We start from the raw sequence: 26509 nt of genomic DNA on the forward strand, positions 1-26509 counted from the left end.
AAAACCCAAATAATTTTGAATTTAATATTTTGAAATATGTCAAAATTGTTGTTTTCCTTTGAAAAGAAAGTTAAAAATATACCCCCAAATTGATGCCATTTCACTGAATGAAGAAGAAAGTATTATGAAAATAAACATCCATCTGGTTTCCTAATAATAAATATAAAGACAGTTATTTTAACATACTGCAACACAGGAAGTATTACTATATTGACCTTAACATTCAATCAGTAGTTTTTAAAAATCTTTCCTCATTGAGGCTTGAATCTTCTACCTTGTCAGCTGTCCAACAACTTTTAACAGGGTTTTATTTTCTTGCTTCAATTGTTCATTTTCATCTTCTATATCATCTAGGTCCTGTGAAAGGAAAAGGGAAAATAAAATCAAACATTTTTCAGAACATAAACATAAACTCTCAATTAGTAGCTGCAAGAATTTAGCACCTTGGCTCTGATATCAAGAAGATATGGTGTATTGAAAGATGAGGAATTAGAGTTTCATAGTAGCTACCCTTAAATCTTCTAAAACCTGCATTTTTCCATCTGTTACCATAATTACAAAACATTAATATTATATTCCCATGTATAAGCACCTTTAAGTGGAAACATATAATCAAAACTGGAGCCACAGAAGGAATGAATGCAACAGGAAACCAAAATAGGACGGACGTGATTAGTTTATTGGCATATGCCTACAGTGTATTAGTCAGCTATTGCTTCTGCTCCCCAGACTGTGCTTGTCTGCAACAATTACACTTGCACATATGAATCACTACTTACTATGGCAATAAGGTTGGCTTTGTGTTCTAAATTAAATATAAAAAAATCAGGAAAAGTCCTGCTCACCCATTTTTCAATTTTCTATTAGAAAAAAGTTATGAGATATATTGTACCTTCTATCTAAACTGCTACCGAGTGCTTAAAATAGATTACTTCTATCCCAAATGTCCTTCCCTCTTCCACCAATGACTGTATTTAAACAGTTCCCATTTCACTTCTTGACTTCCTATCAAGTCTTTTCAAGTCTTCTAAGTGAAAAACAGTGAACTTGGCTGTTGCTATATGCAATACTTCAGTCAATATAGTTTTACTGTATGAAGAACATGAAAGAAACAGATCAAGAAATAAAAACTGATTAAAATAAAGGAGTGACCCCAGGGAGACCATTTTAAGGAGGAAAACGGCAGGCAGGCAGGCAAAGGAGACAGACCAGGATTGTGATCAGAGATTTTAGCTGCCTTTGCGTTGAAGTCTGCAAATCCCTACTTGTCGCCATGCTAAATTAAATATAAAACAATAGTAGGGAAAAATATTCTCTCTCTTCAACCTTTAATTTGTTAAATGGTATTTGACATAAGGAGCCTATTTCCTTGTATCTTTTTAGTGGGGTCATTCCAAAAGCGCACTTTGGAGACTTTAGAGACTTTTAAATTTGATATTATGATTAAAAAAGTCTCTTCAGTTTGCCAGTTAAAGTACAGATTTGGTGATTTGGCAATTGGTGCCCAAATCCATACTGCAATACCTTTGCAATTACTCTTTTGTTTTGGTAATGTGCAATAAAGAAATCACTAGTATAAACTTTTCTTTGCCTAACAGAAGTAATATTGCATCACAGCACGGATGGCTTCCAGGAACAGCATTTAACTATTCTGAAAGTTACAGATACAAGTGACTTAAACATCTACTCCTGCAAAAGTTATGATAGAGCAAGTCACTGTAATTACAGTTTATGATGTAATTGTGAGAAACCTACTTTGTTTTCTTTCTTGTGCAGTTCAGGTCAATAGCACAGCAAAGGGAAATAATTAGATGGAAGGGACAATACTTTTCCAATAAAATAATAATTTTTCAGTTCTGTATACATAATACTGTGTTTGAGCTCGCTGTTAACCTAGCCATTAGATGCTGATGACCTAATTAAAGCCTGCTTAAAGGGCTTTTGCTGCTTAAAGGGCTTTTGTGTAAAAATATCTGAAATTTACTCAAAATGAAATACAAAGTTTGTGAAATATCTACACTGCAAGAATAACATTCCAAAGATTACTCCAAGTAAGAGTTTCTTGAATATAAGCCAGTAATAATAACAAACTGCGTTTTAAATATCTATGGAAATAATGGGCTGATATGTGTTTTTTGCCAGTCTGGAATTTAAAGTTTCTTATTCAAAATTACAATTCTAATTTAATTTATATTTATTAGTAAAAAAGGGACGCAATGGCAGAAAGCTTGGGCTTCACATACCAAAGGAACCAGTGACTACACAACTGACATTAATTGGCTTGTAAATCCTCACTAACAGACTCCCTCCAAACACACATCTAACTATCGCATCTCAGCGAGGTCAGACATGACCAAGTGTAAACTAGTCGACAGTTGAACTTAGCTTAAAAATATTTAAATGTACTGAAATGCCTTTCTCTTCAGACAGTTGAGGCTTTTATAAACCAATTATGCCTTTCTTTTAAAAAAGGTGGTAGACATAATTTAAGCGGCTAATCTACTGGAACAAAGCCATTTATGGCAGAAAGCCTTTTCTGGTTCTCAATATGAATGTCATTCATGTTCTTTAAGTTTCTTTGTGATGCCCTGACAGGTCTCGGTAAAATATTTTTTCTTAAAGTAAAACATAAATTACTTAAAATGAGAAAAAGTCTGCCAAGAAGTTTTCAGAATTCTTGGAAAAAACATTTTTCAGGTGTAACATGAGATCTTTGCCAGTGAAGGATGCATCTGTGGACCACATGGACTGACTAAAACCTGTATAAGCATTTGTTTGAATGTAAGCCTTACCCATGCACAGCACTGAGCAGCCAGAAAGCTATGCAACACAACGGGCATCTTAAGAAGTTATTTAGGCTCTTTGAAATTATTTCCATGTCTGTGTAACCTAATATGCAATAACAGCACTTTTTGCTGAAGGGAAAAGACAGTACCCTGAACGTGTAGGTTAAATTTCAAGATCTCCATTGAGGTTCCTTACCAGCAAAGCTTTTAAAAGACTTCTCCATAAACTACGGAGAGTTTAGCTAGCAGAGCATCCCCTTATCTGAACAGAAGGCTGAAGATCACAACCATTTTTCCAAACTAAGCATCCAATTCTGATGGAGGTCTAAAGAATAGTGTTCTACAAAGAACAGATGGATCTCAAAGTGCTGGCTCTCATGATCTCAGTTATGATGACAAACCTTAGGCAAATATAATGACTGCCACATTAACTTTCATGCACTTCTCTCATGAGAATGATATACAATTTCCCTACCTATTATTAATAATATATTAAGCTTTCTTCCTTCCAAATCCACATGGATAGCCACTATAAAAATCCAACAACTATTATAAAAGGAAGTAAAACCATATTTGTTTTAATGGAAGTATCATTTGGGACATGTTGGTCTCAGATTTTGATAAGAAAATCAGTTTTTACACTAGTCATAAAGTTAAAAGGCAGCTATTTCATTCTTAAGAAAAGCCAGTACATAAATACTCATACTGCAATAAAGCTACCAGATGACACTATGATAAATGCTGACCTGATGGAGAAAAAATTAAGAAAACTTTCTCTTCTGTATTTAAAGAGAGGCTACAAAGGAAGTAGTGATATGATGGCTTCATATATCTCACTGAAAGATATATTTTTAGTCATTTTAAAATAAAGAGGTTTTAAAATAAAGAATGTTTTTTGGAAGGACTAAATACTGTTTTATCTTTTCTTTTCACACAATAAGCAGAAATTGCCATCATACTTCAGTGCAGCCAAAGCACAGGCTCTGTTTGGCTTTACTTTGCATGTTCAAAGATCGTCTCTATTTTGACATTTGATGGACTTTGTTGAGGACATCATCCTTCAGATACAGCAAGAAAAGAAACATTGTTTCTGGAACTCTTCTGGGTTCTTTTAGGTACCACCATGGTCCTAAATCACAAGCTTTCAGTGATTTTGATTCTTTTGATTTGTTGTTTCTGACCTCTGAGTCAGGAAGTCAGGTGTGACTGGCAGTATTAAGTAGAAGGAATGAACAGCTTCCTTGGCTATGGTAAGGCCATCAGCTTAGACGTCACAGATTCTTTGCAGAATGGAAGAATGCCATAAAGACCAATTCCCAATTAAAACAGAAACCTCCTCAAACAGACAATACTTATCTATCCTACACAGTAATTTCCAACTTTCTTTATAAAAAGAAATAAAAGATATCTATTTCTGAATGATCACAGAATCACAGAATCGCTGAGGTTGGAAGGGACCTCTGGAGATCATCTAGTCCAACCCCCCTGCTCAAGCAGGGTCACCTAGAGCACATTGCACAGGATTGCATCCAGGCATGTTTTGAATATCTCCAGAGAAGGAGACTCCACAACCTCTCTGGGCAACCTGTTCCAGTGCTCTGACACCCTCACAGTGAAAAAGTTTTTCCTCATGTTCAGATGGAATTGTCTGTGTTTCAGTTTGTGCCTGTTGCCTCGCGTCCTGTCGCTTGGCACCACTGAAAAGAGTCTGGTCCCATCCTCTCGACACCCTCCCTTCAGATACTTGTACACATTGATAAGATCTCCTCTCAGCCTTCTCTTCTCCAAGCTAAACAGGCCCAGCTCTCTCAGCCTTTCCTCATAGGAGAGATGCTCCAGTCCCCTAATCATCTTTGTAGCCCTTCGCTGGACTTGCTCCAGCAGTGCCACATCCCTCTTGTACTGGGGAGCCCAGAACTGGACGCAGTACTCCAGATGTGGCCTCACCAGGGCTGAGTAGAGGGGGAGAATCACCTCCCTCGACCTGCTGGCAACACTATGATAATCTTATCAAGCTCCTTTATTCATGTGCATTCTTCTGCAAACCTATGAACACGCTGTCCTACTTTGTTACAAATGAATAATGCAAAATGAAAAGTTTAGTACTACGCACACAGAATTATTGTCTCCTTTCATTGCTGGATTGACCAAAGCCAGTTCTGAATTTTTACAAGACGATCTGCATTAGATTAGTAGAAGCATATTCCCCTGGTATGTCCAGGCTCTGCACTTGACAGGCTCTGTCAAGGAGTGCAAGATAAGGTCAACTAATGTGTTTTAGAAAAGTGCTCCAGTTTGCCCTTAAAACTGGGCAAACTTGAACTTCTTAAAATTAGTCTTATACTAACTTTAAAGTTTCTCATCCTGTCCCACTCCCATGGATGCCTCACTCTTCTACCCCTCTTCTTCTGCCTACACACCTTGCATGAGTGCTGCTAGTTCACTCCCCTGCCCCATGTCTTGTTCTGCCTTTAGCTGGGGATGAACAATAGAGTATGAGAATATGTGTCAGAATATTAAGCACTTAGACACTCCAAAATCTTTTTAAGATTACCTAAACTATTACTACCAAATAGAATAGGATAAATTAAAATGAAATGAAAGCTATAACAACTTTGTCTGAAAAAAGTCCTGGGAAAAAATTTACTGAGAAAACTATCAAAAACTGAACTTAATTGCCTGGTATGCTATTTACTGAATAGGGAAAGAAAAGGTAGCAAATAACACATGCTTTTATAACCTTTTTCTACAAACACTTATAGCAACAGGAAATTCAGATACTCCAATCACACAGCTTCTAGAACTTTACCCATTAATGGTGATAAACAGAAGTCAAAATATAGTTTATTTATGCTTTTCCTGAAGGGTTAAACATGTACAAAATATGCTCTACTTAATTCTCTTCTGACCTTGTCCAGCAGATATGGGCTAGTAAAGAAGAGCACAGAGAATACGGAGCCTTTTATTCTTTTTATATAGCACCACATAGAAAAATATAGGCTTACTCTGTTTAATAAATCAATTTCTTCCTTCAGCTTCACAATCAGCTCCTCTTTGTCCTGTGTAATCTTCATTAATCTCACATTTTCCTGTCTCTCCTTTGCAAGTTCCTAAAAAAGAACATGTACTGAAGTCCCAAATAGAATAGGTTATTTGAAAAGAAACAGTTTTAAGTTACCACTAGATTAAAAAAAAACAAAAAACACTTACCTGTAATTCCTTTTCTACAGGAAGTCAAGCCCACAAATACATTTCAAGGAGCTAATGAGTCACATGTCTAGGACAATATTTTACCCACAGTAAACCTGTGTGATAATTTCCAGAGATAATGTTTTAATTAATTTTCAACTTAAGCATGAATGCAAAATTGGATTGGGGCCCAAAAGAGAAATAAGTAAATTTAAGGTCCCAGCTTCCAAACTTGTTATATTGTATTTTTCTTTAGGATACAGAATTTTGTTTTAGATTGTGGTTAACAAGGAAATGAAGACTCACTGTAAGATCTGTGCATCTGAATGTGAGAAAAAAATGAAACATTTCACATGAGACATTTACACCTTAGGAATTCAACAAATCAGGACTCAGGATACTGAAAAAAAGCACTGAAATCTTCCTCTGTTTTCTGTGCTATTGGCAATTAAATTATTTTGGAGGGAAGCTGATTTGGAAGAGGTGATTATAGAGCATTTCACTCAAATCAGGCTTCCCTAAGTCTTAAAAAAAAAAAAAGGTAATTTCTAAAGAATATGCTTTATTTTCATCCTTTCCAAAAATAAGGTCTATCTAAATTGTGTTAACTTAGCAACTTTCATCCATAAGGATTCAAAGATATTTGGGAAGTTACATACAAAAATCCATTTCAGAAGAAGAAAGAGAGGCTAGTAATAGATTACAGAGATGACATGTTTAGCAAAAACTGTTATAGGTGAAAAACTCAGCTTTAACATTATTACTTTTTCCCAAAATTGTTTATATGAAAAATTTCTAAAATAACGAAAATTTATTTTAAAAATGTATCATCTGAGTTGCTTAAAACTTCAATGAACAACCGGATAACAAATTTTATAACACTTCAGTACATTAAAATTTGCCAAACAAGAAGTAGATAAGGAGTACACTTGCTTATTTTCTGAACAATCAGTGAGCCAACCTATCTCCTCCCACTACTCCCCCAGAAGTTATTTGCACAGTGTTGGTGTGTTAAGAGATAAGTACGAGAAAGACACAGAACACAGCTGGCTCTAAGCATATTACCTTTACCTCAACTGTTCCTTGTTTATACACCAAATCAAAACTAAACATTTATGATGATTAAAAAGTTCATATTCTTCTCAGTCTAATTCTTTATACATTTTTGTAGCCAAAAGTATCTGTAGTTCAAGTATTTAGCACCACTTCTATATATTTTACTCAGCATTTCCCCACTGAGTTTGAAAGATACTTTATTTCAGAGGGATACTGCTTGGAAATAAGTTGGTACTTACTCTTTCAAGTTCCTCAATCCTCTTTTCCAAAGCATTACTTGGTACAGAATTCCCAGAAGAATTTGCATCCCTGCTGTATCTGCTATATGTTGTCCTGTCTGTTCGGGAATATCTGTTTGCAACATCTTCTTCTGGTGCATTAGGTGTGCTACAGAAATAAAGAAGAAAGCAGACACCCATACATTTAATAAAATGGTTGTGGTAGGAACAAATATAGACTGCTCTCCAAGGCACTCAGTAAGTAAGTCTAAACTGCAGAGCACTTATTTCACAGCTCTTGTGTTACCGAGAACTCACTGAATTCACTGCCTCAAAGAGTAACGCACTAGACTATCTCAAGATACAACCAATATCAATATCATTTCCTTATGACTGAATGTTGTAGCTTATAATTTTCCTAGAGCAACATTTCAGAGTACTCTGCCTGCTTTTTTCTCTATGAAACCTCTTCTTTTCTGGCCAGGGTAATTTAAGCAGCACATATGAATTTGCTGTAAAAAACCTTTGGATCATCTCTACCACTGAATCCCCACCAGAGAAGGTCAGCAACTCTTTTGCCTGATAATAATCTAAATCAAGATGAATTGATATTTGGGTTAAGGACATGACAGTTTTGAAGCCATATTTGATCTGAGTTATTGCAACTACACAGATCCACTCACTGAGTTATATTACCAGCTCTGAAGAGTTAGTGTTTCTTATTCTAGATTCCAGCATGAAAGAAATCTTATTTGCTTTACACACTTATTGGAGGTACTAATCTAAGAACACTGGAATTGTTTAATTCAGTGAAATATTCAGGAGACATATGACCTGAATCCTCAGAGAAAAACATTTGGCAAGTTCTCATCAACAGAGCAACTGGTTGTTTAGTACATTTTGTAAGTCTTCAGAAGAAGGTGGTGACCTGCTTTTCTGAACAGTGATTATGAAATTTAAACTAAGAGCTGTAGACAAAAGAAAATGTTGCTTTCTAGAAAGAATTTTAAAAAGGCTACCTAAAGGTCACCTTGAAACAGCTGCATTTCTGTGTTGCAAGGAACAGACCAAGAATATGAAACTCATCAATAGAACTTGATTAAAGCCAGGTTACTAGCACTGTGGGAGAAAACAGCACAAAGTATTTGGACTGATACACCTCAAATTAAAAGAAAAATTACCTATTCATCACTTCAGGATTAAGGAACATTCTTCTTGGATAAGGAAAGTTGGGAAGAACATCAGATATAAAAGCAGCCAAGAGCAAAAGCAATGAAAGAAAAGAAAGGGCTAAAGTTTGTGCTCTTACATTCAGTGAAATAATTACCTACTCAGCAGTTCTAGTACTCCCACATCCAGGTCAGGTGACTGACCTGAAGCTTATTAGGTATTAATGAAATAAAATGGAAAAATGTGCATGTGGTGTGCGACACCATGATTTTTGTTGGAAAATGTCAAAGTTCTAGGCAGTTACTGAGAAAGTCTCTCCCTAATGAAAATATTCTAATGTCATGGGGTTTTTTTGTGGGGTTGGGAGGACGAGGGAAAGTCCCCTCTCTGGATATCCAAAAGTCATCCATGAATCACATACGCAGTTCCAGCAGACAGCAGACTCCTTGACTGCACATCAATACCAAACTCCATGATCTGAGGAGGAGGACACAGCTCGTCAATGGCTTATGAGTTGTCCCAAGGAAGTAATATGCTCCCTGATTCCCTCCTCCTGTGACGCCCAGAAGCCAATTATGTGGTATCCCGCGTCACTGTATGAAAGAAATACACTGCAGAAGCCAAATCAAAAGGATGATGTCAGTATATAGGACTAACTGTAAAAACAGGGACCTATGAAGTTGCTGTCTAGAATCATTCACTGAAATGACAGAATGCTATGCTAAAAGCCTTGGGCGGACAAAGTATCTTCCTGCATGATCCCCAAAGACTGTCTTCCTAGTCTTTCTAAAGGGGGGGAGGGTAGAAGGGCTTTTGAAAAAAACATCTTCAGTGAACATTATCCTTGACATAAGACAAATGGCTAAAGAACAACATCAATGTTGTTTAAAAGATAAATATCTTTTAGAAACATGAAAAGCTTTCAACACATGAATATTGTAATTACTGAAGATAAATTTTAGATGAAGTTTATCGCAAACATTATGTTCCACTCTTAAAAATAGAAATGGACCATTCAGGTTTAATTTATACAATAAATAGGATTACAGAATAATTCAGCTTAGAAGAAACATCAGGAGGTCTCTAGACCAACCGTTTGCTCAAAGAAGGGTCAGCTATGAGACCAGGTTGCTCAGAGAAAGCCCTTTATCCAGATGAGCCATGAAAACCTTTAGGATGGAGACAGCACGACTTTTTAGGGCAACCTGTTCCAATACTTGATGCCCTACCTAGTGAAAAAGCTTTTCCTTTTATCAAATTAGAGACTTTCATTTCAATTTCTGCCCTTTGTGTCTTGTCCTCCCACCATGCACAACTGTAAAGAGCCTGGCTCTGTCTTCTTGATAATTTCCTTGTAGGTACTGGAAGCCTGCTCATAGGTCCCTCTAAGTTTTCTCTTCTCCAGGCTAAACAAGCCTAATTCCCTCAGTCTCTCCTCATATGCCATGTGCTCCAGCCCCTGCACCATCTTGGTGGCTCTCTGCTGAACTTGCTCCAGATCAGTGTGCTTAATACAGGGGGGACCAAGACTGGATGCAGTATTCTAGATGCAGTCTAACAAGGAATAAAGGAAGATAAAAACTTCCCTCAATCTACTGGCTGTGCCTATTTCATACAGCTGAAGATGCTGTCAATCTTCTTTGCTGCTGGGTCACTGCTACCTTAAGTTCGGCTTGCTGTCTACCATAAATCCCAGCTTCTTTTCAGCAGAGCCGCTCTCCAGCCAGTCAGCCCCCCGCCTTTATCCTTGCTGGAGCTTCTTCTTTCCCAAGTACAGGACTTTGCATTGGTCCTTGCTGAATTTCATAATATTCCTGTCAGCCTGTTCCTCCAGCCTGACTAGGTCCATTTGAATGGCAGCCCTGCCTTCAACTGTGTTGACTGGTACCTCCAGTTTGGTGTCACCTGCAAACTTATTAGACTGCACTTCATTACCTCCTCCAAATGACTGATAAAGATGTTAAACATGACAGGTTCCAGAGTAGACCCCGTCATACTCCATTTGTGGCCGGCCATCAAGTACAGTTCCACAACCCTCTAAACCCAATCATCCAACAGCTGACACATCCAGCTGCCACCCACCTAGACCATAAAGTCCTAACTTGGATACAAGAATATTGTGGGAGACAATGATGTCAAAAACCTTGCTAAAGTCAAGGTAAGATACATCCATTGCTCTCCCCTCATCCACAAATCCAAACATTTTATCACAGAAGGCCATCAGCTTGGTCAGACATGATTTATTCTTGGTAAATCCATGCTGGTTGTTCCCATTCACCACCGTCTCTCTGTGCCCAGCACTGTGTTCCAACAGAATCATTTGCAAGATTTTATCGGGGTTGTCCTGTCTGTAGTTCCCTGAGTTGACCTTTTGGCATTTTCTGAAGATGGCTGCAATACTCTTCAGTCACTGGGAATCAGCCTGCACAACACTTCTAAATCCATCCTTTGTACTCTGTCCCTGCTTCCTGTACACTACCTTTCTGCCCTGGAGCTCCAGCATGGGTTCCCTCTTCAAACAGGCCAGCTTCCTGATACATCTTGTTTTCATGGTGCCAGGATGGACTGTTCTTGCTCTTAGAGGAGGTTGCCCCTAAAGTCTTGTCAGCTTTCCTGAGCTCCTTTGCCCTTCAGAGGTGCCTCCAATGGGACTCCACTTACCAGTTCCCTGAATAATCCAAAGTCTGATCTCATAATCTCTCTCTGCTACTTTCCTTCCTCATTCACCTCAGGACCTTCGACTCCATTATTTCATGGTCACTACAGCCAAGGCTGCCATTGATTATCATATCCCCAACCAGTTCTTGCTTGCTTGTGAATGGCAGATCCAGCTGTGCATCACTCCTGGTTGGCCCATCTAGTGCCTGTATCAACAAGTTATTAGCCTGACACACTCCAGAAATGTTCTGGATTGCTTGGGCTTCACCATGTTGCCCTTCCAGCAGATAGCAGAGAGACTGAAGCCCCTCAATTTGTTTAAAGAAAACTTCATCCCTGCTTCTCACTCTGATCAGGCGGCCTGTAACAAACTTCCACCACACTGTCACCACACTGGCCTCTCCTCTGATTCTGACCTGCAAGTTTTCAACCAACCTGTCATCTGTTCCATAGAAGAGCTTCCTCTATCTATTCTGCTCCTTTGCAAAGAAGGCAAACCCCCTCATCTTCTCTGCCTGTCTTCCTTGAAGAGCTTGTATCAATTGGTCCATCACAGTACTTCAGCTGTGCGAGTTGTCCCACCACACCCACACAGCTATTCTAGCAATTTGGTAGTCCTGTGAATGCATGAGGCACTCTAGTTCCTCCAGCTTACTTCCCAGGCTGCATTTGTGTACATACATTTAAAGAAAGTCTCCTTTCGCCATGTTTAATCATTTCTGAGTTCTCTCTTCTTCCTGCCACCCTGCATCATTTGCTTTCCACTCCTGTCCATCATTCTTCACTGAACTATGGGTTATAATCTCCCTCTCCTGTCATTCTTCCTTACCAGGCTGGCCAGCCTGTTAGCAAAGATGCTCTTGTCTCACTTCATCAGGTGAATCCTGTCTTTCCTCATCAGTCCTCAAAGAGGGGCTCATGGGTGAAAAAGCCAAATCCCTGTCTATGGCATCAGCTGCACCAAATACTGACCTGCAAGATAGGTCTAATATTTCCCAAGTTTTTTGCCTTCGTGGTCAGACTGAGGAGACCTCTCCATGTGTCATCCCTGCCCTTCTCCTGCGCCCACAGAGACGTGTAGTCATTCTTAATATACTCAAGGTCTCTCTTCACTTAAAGATACAGTATCAAATAGCATGCATCTCCACAGTGTTAGTATAACTCTCCATACAATAAATTGAGCTACCAATACATGTAAAAAGTTCCTATATATGTTAGAAAATAATTTCTTCCAGAAACTTCACCCCCACCCCCATATTCAGTAGTCCTGACCAGAAGTAACAGCTCACCTACCCAATAGTTTCTGCCTTTGGCTCCTACCCAAGAGCTTGGTACATAGGTTTGGCCTGTGTAGCTGATTAGTTTAAAATACAGATAACTTCTGTGTTTATATGTTTACACATCTGAGTGCATATTTGAAATGAAAAGCGAAATACAACTTTAATCCAAGTACACTACTTAGAAGAATACCTGGGCGATGCAGCTCTCATTATATTGGTAATCAACTCTAAATATGCATTTATATTTATCCTAGCTTATTTTTAAAGATTTAAAAGTTTTACAAATGGGGTACATTAAAAACCAAGCTAAACAATTCTATTTCAAAAAGGAAAGACTCGCAACAGAGTGTATACCAAAAGTCTTGTTAAACAGATGATAACACAAGGGAGGAAAAACAAGTATGTGTCCAAAATGTAAGAAGACTACACAAATCAACTGATTTTTCATGAACTATAGATATAGCCTTCTAAGGAATAGGAACAGAAGCCAAAGTGGGAAAGTTATGTGACCTAACATGTTAATTTTATGCCATTTCCACATATTTTTGGGGTGTACACTAATCTGTCATTGCTCAGCTGGTAGGCACTCCATCATTAACTAGTCATAACTTTCTTGCTTTAGATCATGTGTCTACTCCTTTAAAAGCACTGTAATGGAATCTTAAGAGATAAGCATTACCAGCTAATTAAAAAGAGCTTACGGAGGAAGTGGGATCATGTTCTCCATTATGATCATTATATATAAAAATATTGCTAATTTAAAAAATACGTATTAGAAGTCATGAATTCTCAAATCACAAATTTAATAGAGTGTTCTTCCCATAGCTATTTTCTTCCTAATAGCAATGGTATTTACCTTCAATGCACAGTCTCAGATATAATTAAGAGCAGCAGAACAGAATGCCTTGGGACCAGGCAGAAGGTAGTTACTTTCACTGTCCAATCCATCAAAAAAAATACCTTGACTTATATAATATACATCTAAATAGTCAAAGACAAAAAACTCTTGTTCAGTCTTCAAAGGATAACTCAAATGAGAAATCGCACAACTGAAAAGTATGTAATGGGTTTCTACAGTACTTAGAAAAAGAATGAAAAGTACCATGAGTATCCTTATAACATTTTCTTTAAAACATAGGAGAATATGTGATTAATGTATTCATTTAAGAGCCATGCATTTCACAACTCTAGAAAACCCCTGCTGACAATGTGCAAATCTAGAGGGATACAGTGCAAATCAAAAGCAGGCATATCTTGGCAAAAGAATGTCTTTTCATGGATATAAATATTGTTTTGCTCCAGCATGTGTGAAGTTTCCAAGGCACACTGACACAATTGTAAGGAATTTTGTAGCTTAATGTTATTACCATATTTAGCACTGTTTATTCTTCATCTAGAAGATTTAAAAAAAAAAACATTTCTAGGACCGGATATGCATGTTGCAACACAACATAAGAGAAATATTTTAGCTTAACTCTATAAATCCTAGATCATTTAGCTTTTTGAAAGATGTGTTGTTTCATGCTGTTAATGTCACAAGGTTAGACCACACAAAAATCCACTAAGCTTTTCCTCACTCAAAAATGATCCCTTTTGCCAATACTGGAATATCTCAACTCAGCTCCAGTGAGTGATCTTGGCAGGTGATCCTATGGGAAAGCTGAAAGAAAGAATAACTAGACAGGAAGGGTTTCATTAATACCGAAAATTAATTTTGTAATTATTCTGTATATTCCCTAAAACTTGCATTCAAAAACTTTCTCTTCTGTTCCACTGGGAAGAAGACCCTACTGAACATTTCTTTTCTTTCAGTATCAATAAGTACCGAAGGCACATATCACAGAAACTTCTAAGAAATTAGAGCGATTTAAAAATTTTTAAGGAGGCACTAGACCTTAATAGACCTTAACCTGTCATGAAGGAGTCTGACATATACATGGTTCATTATTTTGCTTTTTATAACCAACCAGTGGCCAAACATGCACAGCAGCAGCAAAAAGTACCATTTGAGATATGGTAGGTATATCTTTCACAAAGAACGGAATTTTAGTCTTCTGAACGAACGTCATTTTATGAGCCCTAAACCCAGAAAAGAAAACTCAGTTAGAACAACATCATCACTGAACTTGTAGTCTACACTTAATTAAAAAAAAAAAAAAGTCCAGCCCAAGTTAGATATCTCTGTAGAAATGAGAATATAATTTCTAGATATATAATCTGTCTAAAGTGAAGAATTTTGCACACTGTTAAGAAAGGGAGTTGGTTTTATGCCTGATGATTTTATGGAACAAGAGTAGAACCTCAGAAAGCCTATGCTTTCCTTAAAAAAAAAAAAAAAGAAGTAGTGCATGCAACAGCAGAATGGTTTTAGCTTGACACTCTGCAAATGAAAACTTGCTTCTTCTGCTTCCTAACTGAATAAAAGTTTACTAACTTCAGATTTCAGCCTGCAGTCCACAGCTCCCTGGCATCTTACAGAAGGTAAGGAAAAAAAGCAAGCCTGTTGCCAGTAGGCTATCACAACCTCGTATTAAATGTTTATTCCCGTAATGGAATACTGAAAACAGAAAATGCTTTTGCAACTTAAGATGATTTGCTTTTAAATGTGTGTGTGTGGGGGGGGGGGTTGGCTGTATTTAAATAAAAATATTCTAGTGAAATTAACCTGCATCACAGTCTTTGACTACTCTTTTAGACAGAAAGTTTGGTTTTGGAATGATGTTCTAGTCATTTCCTTTAAAATAAAATAAAATTAGGTACCCACAAATGGGTCAAGTTTGAAGGCAATATTACAGAATGCTGGAATAAATCTTGCTCCTTCCAATGTCTCTTTGGCTCTTTCAGTGTTTTCCTGAAGCACTGTCCAAAAGCAATGGCACTTTCATCCAATTAAAGCTATCCAAGATTTCATTGATTTCAGCTACAGCATATTTACTTTCATTTCCAGGATCTTGTAACTACACTTGATTTGGAAAAATCCTAATTAATTATGCCACTTTGAAACCCAGCCAGTTGGTAATAGCTTCTTTGGAAGAATGAATAAAAGACTATTTCTAAATAGGCTATGTAGGACTTCTGTTATCTTGGACTGCTTAAGGTGGGTTCGTGGCATTCAGAGTTGAGCTAAGGAAAGGCAGTCATGTCTTCGCTGCAGCTGCACATGCCCAGCCTCCTCCACTTGTCCTGGCTTTGGCTTTCCAGTGGCTGAGCAGGAAGCCATTCGAGGAGCTGATCCAGCAAACCAGCAGCCCAGCAAAAGGAAGTGACTGACTTTCAGCTGGAGGGGCTGCCTGAAGCACCACCCTGTCCAACTGGCACAGCTGCTGTCACAAGGGACAGTGAGCCACTGCAGCAGGCTCAACTTAGACCATCGTAAACATCTGTAGAAATGAACCCTAAGTGTTTCAGCTTCTTCATAACATCCCTATTGGCTGAAAAGGGTATACAACAGTCAAGAAATGTCAGAACAGATGTGCCCAATCTACTTGTGTGTCTCCAGAAACTTAATGGGCCTTGATTAACCTCTGTTCATTTCAAGTGTTCATTTCTGCACAATAATGGTTCTAATGACACATTTAAGCCCTTTTGTAATCTAAAAACATTGAGCAAGAATTTCAGCAAAGCTTTAACATTTCCTTCACAGCACTTCCATTTAGGACCTACTAATCTCTTATAGCTCATTTAACATTCATACAAGAGTTTAAAAATTAATTAGAGCACAATATAGTCCTTTGGAATTAGTGGGCAGAGTCTCTACCAGTTGAGCTTCATTTCAGTGTGCAGCACTATTCTAAAAGAGGAAAAAAAAAAAAAAGTCTGACATTTTGTCTGTGAGCCATACCATATCGTATTTGTTTCCAGTAATAAACAGAAATTACAAAAGGAACACACCCCTGAATCACTAAGAGATTTTAATCTACCTCTTTCTGTAAACTGATCCAGCCTGATCTGTCTGATCCATGAACCATGCAAAATCTTCTGAGTTATTTTAAATCCTGATTTGCCAGGGTTTATTTTTAATTTAAGACATTTTTAAAACATTTGCTTTGAGAAGCAAAATAGCTCCAAAGCTGGTAAACAGTCTTTAAAATAAGCTGTTAAAACAAATTCTCTGTAGTTATCAAAATATTCCTATGCCATATACTTACTTTTGCCATTACTTACTTTTTAGTACACAAAATATAAGAGAAACATAATATATGTTTGTATGTAAATTACACTCACATATTTCAATAAGCAGAACACACTGGTATCATTCACTTGTTTGAGAAATCAATGATGGCACGAACTATGGTGATAGCATCAGAATTGAATCAGAAAACCATATTTATTCAAGGCAATGTGCTTGTTGGTTTAAAACAACTACTCACAAAGCAGCACAAAAACTGGTAGACCCAGTTATAGTAATAGTAGCTTAGAATGGCCAAGGTGAGGCATATCATATTAAGAAAAGCTTAGCAAAAGATTAAAGATGAGGAAGTTGATATGGGCTCTTGCCGCAGAAAGATACTTACATGAAGATGTTTTAATCTCCTGTAGCTCACAGTCAGCACAGACGACGAGTCAGAGCTCTCCCAAATACGCTCAAAAATATGTCACGTACAAGCATAATACTGGAGAGTCTGGTAATGTTCTTAATAGATCTTAAAGGATCATCATAGATCACAATAGAGCCAGCACTTTCTTTTGAAAATATTTTATGCAGTTTTTCTTGCAACTACAAAGGAACTCCTAAAGAAATTTTTGGGGCGTGAGGAAATTTTTAAAGTAAATTCTGAAGAAAGACCACAATTTCAGATTAAGATCCCCATACCAAACTTTTATTTATTTTAGTGTATAAGGAGACAGACTCAGTTTGTCTGAACCAGCCAGCACAGAAGTAGAATAACACAACGGCAGCCAGCAGACTTCATTCGCAAACACGTCTTCTGGCCAGTGGGTATGCAGGGAAACATGGTCCTCAGAATGTCATATAAATGTTTAGCCATGAATTGCTGCATCCATATAAGGCAAAGTAGCTAGTATGTCTGATTAAATAGGTAGTAAATTCTGTGCAATTCCTTGAGCCTTGGAACATATTGTGAAGACTGCAATTCCACGAGAAGCACACAGCACAGATCTATCTTCTCTGCTTTTGGTAAATCTCTCTTCCCTTTTTAGGTCCAAGAGGCTGGGTATCTCAGTGCAGACATGAAAACAGTTGTACCGTAAGGGAAGGGGAAGCTACTAGAAGCCTGGGATGGAATCAGTAACCTAGGACTAGAAGTCAGAGGAAAACAGAAGATGGAGACAGAACAACAAAAAAAGAAATCATGAGAAAGAATAGAGAGAAGACAAGGACCTCAGTGGTTAAATATGAAGACATATGAGAAAGTGGGAGAGACAGGAAAGGGGGTCTAACCAAACTAGGAAATGGAAACCAGCGAGATGGAAGATGAACGCTGAGATGAAGAGCTGTCGCTTCTGGTGAGGAACAACTAGGGAAGAGGGAGAAATCAAACAACAAGTGGCAGGAGTAGTAAAGATGGAGGAAAAATGACCTGAAAATTTCTGACAAATAATGCATTCTTCCCTTGTGGTCCATAACAGAGCCAAAGATTTTAAGAAAATGCTGCCTTTTCTCTTTTGTCATCATATGCCTGTAAAGTCTAACAGAGTCTCTCTCTGTCTCTGAAGGTCATCCACAAAAATCTTGACCAACTGTTATTGAAGCAGCTCAAGTAACAGAGACTCTTAAATGGGACCTCAAAGTGGGTTGGAATTTGCTTTGCTATCAATTTGCTTTGAAAACCTAAGGAAGTACAACCAAAACTGTTAAAAGCACATTAAGCTGGACACTTAAAAGAGTCTTCAAGCAGTTTATGATCTTCAGCCTTTTAACATATACATTCTGTAAATAGCTGTAATCACATAACTACATTTTCTGTTTCCAGGGGACTTCTGCGGTATTTGGCACATAGGTCAGATCTACATTACAACGAATGAGAATTACTGTAGAGGAGGTTCTTTTCTCTAGGACCTCTACTTGTTGCAGAAGTTGGAAGAGGCAAATAAGCCAACAGTTTGCAAGAATAAGCAAGGACTTTTGTGATTAAAGTAGTTGAATATTGTCCACGGGTACCATGATGACCTCAAAGGAAAATAATAATTTGTTTTCAACATGAGGTTAGAAAACTATGCAATAAGTAAGATATAAGGCCACATACTGAACAAAATGTTGGACAGCAGCTCGCAGCAAGTATGATTCTTCCTGAATGTGATGCAAGTCCTGAGAGGAAGAGTTCATGAACAAAGAAGGTACATCATATATCTAAATAAATCAAACTGAATGAAGACTGCACAAACAAGTCTAATTTTAGCATTTCCTAGCTTTGGACTTTCCTATTTTTGCAATGCTAATCAGAAGAACTAGCTTATCTTCAAGTAAGTTAGGAATGTGTATGATTACTCAAACTTTTATATCATTATCCCCCATGCACACAACCAAGTTTTTGCATATGACATAGTATAGCACGTGAACACAGTAAAGGTAAAGGTTTACGAAAAGCCACAAAGTACTACGACACACAGCTAAGTATTCTGCAGATACAAATAGCATGGAAATTCTGCACAGGAACTGAACAGGAAGTGGAGACTGAACTAAAATGTGTCTGACTAATAAGAAACTAATCATGAAATTGTATAGATAATAAGGTCATGAAAATAAGTCTACACATGATTCAAAAAACCCTGCAGCAGTAAAAAGCATCACTAGACCATGTTTCTGAGAACCCAGGAGTATAAATACGGAAGACAGCATCATGGCACAAAAACAGAGTATTAAGCTTAAGCATAAAGGATGGATGAACAAGTCTAAGGGGTGGATTATACACTAGTGAAAAGTACATAACTGCAGGTGCTCTTTGCAACTACCTCTACAACCAGAAAATACATACAAATGAATAAAGCACCAACTCATTTTACTGAATATAGGATATCAAAAAGAGAATACACTTACGTGTTGAATAAAAATAATATTTAGACAAATGTCTTATTTCAGTTGACACATTTCATCTCCCATGTTACCATTAAATTTCTGCAATAATTGCGATGGCTGTGTCAATATTAATTCTATATGGGCAAAAATTTCATACTCTGGCCAGGTGCATTGAGAAATTTGAAAAGTTTTTCTGACTGATGAACTTGAGCCATGACCAGAGTAACACTTGGCTCAAAGACAGACAAGTAACAAGCAGAACAGGACACGCTGCATGGGCAGTATTCCCTAAAACTGATATAGAAGTACAACAGAAATCATATCAATTTATTTCAGTATTAGCATAGGAAGCAACAAAATTATGTTCCTATAGCAAACTTCAAATGATGGTGGTTCATATACCTTAATTATGAAACAGCTAGCTCCTGGTTATGTTAGTCAAAAATACCAAGTTAGATATTTACTTGGGAAACTGTTCTGCCCTAATAAGACCTAGCAAAATACCAGCTGAGTTTATTTTAAAATAGTAACATAACATAGCAGTTTGGGTAAGTTTGCTGTACCCCAAAATCAGGTTATAAATATACAGTAGTAGTACAATAGCCTGTACTACAAGCGCCCAGTATATTTAATCAGCTTTATTTCTGGCAGATCTAAATATGCAAACAGAATTTTAGAATGTGTCGAGTACAAAGATCTCATACCTTTTAAATCTGCTTGAAGCCGTCCTGGAGGAGTCCTAAAAGACACAGAAAAGAAAAACTAATTTATTCACATTTTTCTTTTATTTGTGCTTGAATAATGTTTTACCACCTCATAGAAAATGACACCTGCAGGACAAGAAAGCAAGATCCATTCCTCAAACAGCTGCTGTACAACTCAGTTTTGCAGTATTTTGCTGTTTGGAATAAATGGAATATTGTGATTATTGTAATCATGTTACTGCTTCTGAAACCAGCTCAGAACTCTTAAGGACAGCTTCTGGTTACATCTTTAAACATGCACTTTGATAGCTGCTTATCTGTTTGTCAAGGAGCAGCATAGCAAAACTGCTCTGGACTCTTTCAGCACCACTGCTGTCCTTCTGGCCTGAACAAAAATGGAAGCTGGCAGCTAGTATGGGATTGAGACCCAAATCAAGTTATTACACATGGATTGGCTCAGGGTAACTATTTATGGGTATGCTCTTTCTTTACTTTTCGGATTCCCATAATGCAGTAAGTGGATGGTTTTTCTGAGATTATTATTTTTTTTAATTTGAAAAATTCCATTATGCTCTTGTTCTGGCTCTGTAAAGATGGAAATGGAAACAAAAAGAGCAGCAAGAAAGACAGCACATTTATTCTGTTACACAGTCCGTAAAAAACCCTAATACACTATGTACAAATAAGAAATAGAAAACTCATATTGTATCCATAATGCTGTGATTGCAGGTCCTCCAAAAAATGTCTGATCACATGGAAAAGTTAAGACACGTTTCAGCTGATAAAAAGATGGCTCAGATTAGACAGGGTATGCCTACACATATTTTTAAGGATGTTGTTGCAAAGAGAACATGAAACAATTCTTTTTATTAGTCATAGACGAAACTTCCCCCAGCATCAGTGAGTACTAGGTAAAGGGTCAGGAACAAATATTCAAGGAGTTAATCAACTGAAAAAGATACCTAATGAACTGAAAATTTGCCACTACTGGAAAAATAATGGCAAAACATGAGATTCTGTCTATTTATGACACTAATTACAGACAAAGATATAATGAAGTCTCAAAACAAGATGCCGGAGAGATTCTGTCCTCTTTGGAAATCTTGGGAAACATTACACTATCTTCACTGATTAATGTCTTTGTAAGTAAAAGTTAATTAGAGAAAAAACTAGGATAAAAAGTATTATTTTATTATACAGAATAAGGTTGGCAAATTATTTTTATTATAGAAACAAAACTTGATCTTAAGCTGTATTTTTTATTTTATGGAGCATTTTCAACTTCTGCAATATGCGCTACACATTCCCCTTCCCTAACATAAGCAGAAGAACAATATCCAAAGTTGTTTAAGTCATGGAAGTTATTTAAAGAAGCCCACAAAGTGGTATAAAACTGCTGTTTTACCACTGGTAACTATTTTATCACTGATAACAACATCTGAAAAGTAGCAATTTACAGCTATGAAACAGCAACCTAATTTCACCTCTAAAAGGGCAAGGAAACAAAATTTTAAACTGTAACAATGGTATTTTTAAGGTTTACTAAGGATTATCCTTGAAAGGTCATGGCAATCGGGGGCGGTTCCTGAGAACTGGAAGGAAGCAAATGTCACTCCTGTCTTCAAGGACAGCAAAGGAGGAGGATCCAGGGAACTACAGGAAGGTCAGCCTCACTGCGATCCCTGGGAAGGTGATGGAGCAAATCCTCCTGGAAGCCATTTCAAAACATACTAAGGACATGAAGGTGACTGGCAGCAGTCAGCATGGATTTACGAAGGGGAGATCATGCCTGACCAACCTGACAGCCCTCTACAATGAGATGGACGAGGGGAGAGCAGTGGATGCTGTTTATCTTGACTTTAGCAAGGCTTTCAACACTGTCTCCCATAATACCCTCACAGACAAACTGATGAAATACAGACTAAGTAAGCAGACAGTGAGGTGCACTTAAAGGTGACTGAAATGTGGGGCTCCAAGGGTTGTGATCAGTCCAGCTGGACACCAGTTGCTAGTGATGTACCCCAGGGATCGATACTGGGGCCAATACTGTCTAACATCTTCATTAATGACCTGGGTGATGGGACCGAGTGCACCCTCAGCAAGTTTGCAGACAATACAAAACTGGGAGGAGTAGCTGATACATCAGATGGTTGTGCTGCCATTCAGAGCGTCCTCAAGAGCCTGGACAAATGGGCAGAGAGTAACCTCATGAAGTTCAACAATAGGAAATGCAAAGTCTTGCATCTGGGGAGGAATAACCCTTTGCCCCAGTACAGACTGGGGGCCGACCAGCTAGAGAGCAGCTTGGCAGGAAAGGAGCTGGGGATCCTGGTGGACAACAAGTTCAGCATGGGCTAGCAATAGGCCCTCATGGCAAAGGCGGCCAACAGCATCCTGGACTGCATTAGGCAGAGTGTTGCCAGCAGGCTGAGGGAGGTGATCCTTCCCCCCTACTCAGCACTGGTGAGGTGCATCTGGAGTGCTGTGTCCAGTCCTGGACTCCCCCATACAAGACAGACATGGACATACAGAAGCGAGTCCAGCAAAAGGCCACAAATATGATTAAGAGTTTGGAGCATCTGTCATACAAGGAGATACTGAGAGAGCTGGGACTGTTCAGTCTGGAGAAGATAAAGCTCAGAAGGGATCTATCAATGTGTATAAATACATGATGGGGGGAGCTTAAAAAAGACAGAGTTAGACTCAGTGGTGCCCAGTGACAGGATGAGAGGAATGGGCACAAAATGAAGTACATGAAATTCAACTTAAACACATGAAAAATCTTTTTTTTTTAACTATGAGGTCAAACACTGGAACAGATTGCCTAAAGAGGCAGTGAAGTTTCTAACCGCGGAGATATTTAAAACCTGACTGAATGCAGTCCTGAACAACCTGCTCTAGTTGACCCTGCTTTGAGCAGAGAGGTTCGACGAGAGACCTCCTGAGATCCATTCCAACCTCAATGATTCTGTGATTCCAGTCTACGACACATCTCTATTAGCCTTTCAGTGCAGATCGGGACTGTCCTCTTGAAGTGAATATTCCAGTTGTCTCCACTTACTGTGGTCTAGTTCACATCATGAAGCCATCTAAGAATGAACAAACTAGATTCTTTTTGAATGAAATTAAACCAAAAGATGTGTTCCAGAAGTCATACTGCTCACAGGTGTTCACAAGATCAGAGACCTGGTCAAAATAAAAACCCCCAAATCAAGCATACTGAACACCTCAACGCCAGAAGTTTCACTCTGCAGAGTTGCTCCTACCATACCACACTACTTGATAATGTAGATGAAGTCTAAGATGGTTAACTTTTTAACCCCCACTTCATAGTGAATTATGTCAGTGAACTAAGTGATTAGTTGAAAGACGATGAACATACCAATAAAATTACCTTTCTTTACATCTATGTGTTGTATAAAAGTTCTTAGCAATCATTTAAAATGCCCTGCACTGTTCACTCATGATACTTAATGCAGTCTTCTAATACTGCTGCTAAAAACCTTTACCCCCAAACTATTACATACTTTCTTAAAGCAGTGACTCAACTATTTGGACCATGAACCAATTCCCAAAATTTTCTTGAGCAGTCATATTAAACATATCAAAAAGCACCTAACTTAAAGCACAGTGAAAGCAACAGGACTCCATGGGTCAGCTATCAAACCATGGTCTTTAAATCATAGTTTGGAAAACCCTTAAATATTTCTTATTTATAAAGTATCAGTAATATACTTGTGATCTGCAAAATACTAAAAAAGGAGAAACTATTTTGCCACAAGGCACAGAAATGTAGGAGTACTAAAGAGAGAATGTATGGGAATTCTACAGAAAGCAGTCACTTCTACATTTACTCTTTTAGTTAATTTCTTGGGGAAAAAAGCATATGATAAAAACTTTTTACTGAACTTTCCCCAAAATGGTCAGGTTTTTCAATATGCAGGTATATCACTGGTTTTTCTTCCTTTTTTCCAAAAGCAGCATCAGAAAGAAGCAAGGCTCAGGGACACAAAATAGAACTATTGATCTTACTGCTTCTCCTCCAGCTATTTCATTCCTCCCTTTGCACCAAGTCTGATGCTCAGACTATTCAATGGGCTGACTCTACCCAGTAACTCAGCAGAAAACTTTTTTGCTTGTATAATTTTCTCCTCGGTTAGTGAGCTGAATGAGTTCAAGGATCTGTTACAAGTCATAGAGCTGGTGTAAAGGTGGAAGGAAAAGAGGCCTACTTCTTTTGACACCACTGGGTGATTAGATTGACTCTCCCATCTCTAATTAAAGGCCATCTTTGCCACCTTTATATCCAAAAATTGGTAATCAAATTATATTACACTAAGGAATAAATGCTAATCATTTAACACTTGATTTGTATTAACAGAATATAGCAATTTATATCATTTCATTATAGTAAACTTTCATCTGTTTTTTTACAGAGGGGAAAGAGCAAAAAAAGGTAATTTTCAGATTAATTATTCAGATTTCAAGCTTCACTATGCTATTGTCTGACTTTTCCACCTGCATTATCCTCTCAGCTTAGTGAGTTAAGTGAACACAAACCTAACATCTAGCAGCTTCAGAGGATTTCATTCTTCCCTCTAACACTGCTATCTAGAGACCTGCCTATCTGAACTTTTACATATAGAGCTGCAGCCTTGATGCTGCAGCCTTGATGGTATGGCCACGCTTCCTGGTGAACGTAAACCTCTGCACACAGCGAAAGGCAGAATTCACAAGCAAGGGAGAATTTGCACATGACCCTGCAGCCTAGGGCAGCACACATTCCCTAGCACAGGGAAATCCGTGCGTCTCGGTGCCTGTTCCCTATTCTAGACACCAAAAGGATGCAATTTATATATTGTATGCCCTCAAATTTGCCAAGATTTTTCCATACAGTAAATGCAAAACCAGGCAATTAAGCAATTTATATACATACACTTCTGCATTTACCTCAACAGAAAGCTTCTAAAAGTTTGGCAGTATTACTCAGAAAAGCCAGTTCTTAAGAAAGCTGGGAAAGCAAACAAATGCTCAGGAACAAAGTACATAGCAAATGAGATTATTCTTTGCTACAAATGACAGCCATTAAAACTAAAAAAGGAACTAATAGAATACTAATCTGTCCTTTTTAACAGATGATTCTATAGTGTTAGTGTTTTTTATTTTTATATTTAAAAATAGCTATGAACAAAAAGCTGAAAATATACAATAACCGATACATAAAACAACTACCTACAATTAACACTCTGATAACCAAATTAATTCCAAACTAACCATTCTTTAAGATGATGATGCAAGCACCAGTGAAATATATTATGTATCTCCGTTCTCATATTGTGAAAATTTATTCTATGTGTCGTCTTATTTATCCAAGGGTTGTTTTAGAAACAACTATAAGCAACACTGTGTGTCTGTCAAGCAAAAATGTCTTTAAACTTCCAAACTATTTGAAAACTCTTAAAATGAAGCAAACACCTCTTAGAATTTGAGACCTTGTCCCCTGCACCACTTTTGGAGGCAGAAGACAGGCGGAAAGGGAAGGAGAGGGAGGGAGGAGGGAGAATGGAGAGACATCTCTGTTCTGCAAAGAATGAAAAGCAGATGATTGGGCATGCATATAACTAGTATTTTATAAATCTGACGTATATTCCTTAATCTTGTTAAACTTTGAGCTTTAACCCATGTTTAAAACATCTAATAACTGTTATAAAAATGAACGATTTGTCAAAGTAACTACTTATGAGCAATGATTCATTTATTTGAAAGTCTCCCTTTTAAAAAAGGGAATCCTGTTAACTGTCTGGGGAAATTCTGAAGGAAATGTAATCAGTAAAGAAGTAACCCATAACAATTATGCTAGTGGTTTCCTTCATACTGGTGAAAAAATATTGTTCCCAAAGACATCTAATAACATTAGTTCTTCATGCAGGATTGTTGTCAAACACTACGGTTTCAATACAGCATTCAAAATGCACGCCTTTAAAATTACTCTTACTCTTTGAACATGATCTGTGACATCTTGCAATACCTTTTAACAATATATTCTACTGCTAATAATTTATGTGATCAAGCAGCCTTGCTCCCTCTCCATCTCAAGTGGGAGTTCAAGGTCACTGTACGCTGACACAAGTCAGTATTGCTCCAAAAAACCAGTCGTGCTCTTTTCCTCATGTCTACACAAGTGTTCGTGCAGCCACACGATAAAGCACAGGGGGAAGTGATCTGAATTAAAATAACCAAGGAAAAAACTCGAGGAGCTCCTTTATCTGATTCACCACACAGCCTAAAACTCACACCTGCACAAGGGAAAGGGAATGTGTAAGGGCAGAAAAGGCAGCTGAAACCATTTCTTTCAATGGAACTATTTACTGCCAGTTAAGTATCAGTCAAACTGGGATGTAAGCAACTTCTAGTAATTCCTCTCTCTGCTCCTGGCTCATCTTGGTATTTCATCTGGCCAATACGCAGATAA

General features: G+C 37.8%; 1 protein-coding gene across 1 annotated transcript in view; it reads right to left on the bottom strand.

The window, feature by feature from the left end:
- Positions 1-270: 270 nt before the first annotated feature.
- The window catches only part of PAWR (pro-apoptotic WT1 regulator), a 42744-nt gene continuing 16505 nt past the window's right edge, over positions 271-26509 (bottom strand). Inside the window, exons 3-6 of the mRNA XM_026060174.1 lie at positions 20038-20072; positions 7271-7418; positions 5792-5896; positions 271-357 (exon numbers count right to left, since the gene is read on the bottom strand). Coding sequence (XP_025915959.1) covers positions 271-357; positions 5792-5896; positions 7271-7418; positions 20038-20072 — 375 coding nt within the window. The remainder of the gene's footprint in view (positions 358-5791; positions 5897-7270; positions 7419-20037; positions 20073-26509) is intronic.

This window comes from Apteryx rowi, unplaced genomic scaffold (genome assembly GCF_003343035.1).
Source record: "Apteryx rowi isolate R43461 unplaced genomic scaffold, aptRow1 scaffold_166, whole genome shotgun sequence".
In the NCBI taxonomy this organism is placed as follows: Eukaryota; Metazoa; Chordata; class Aves; order Apterygiformes; family Apterygidae; genus Apteryx; species Apteryx rowi.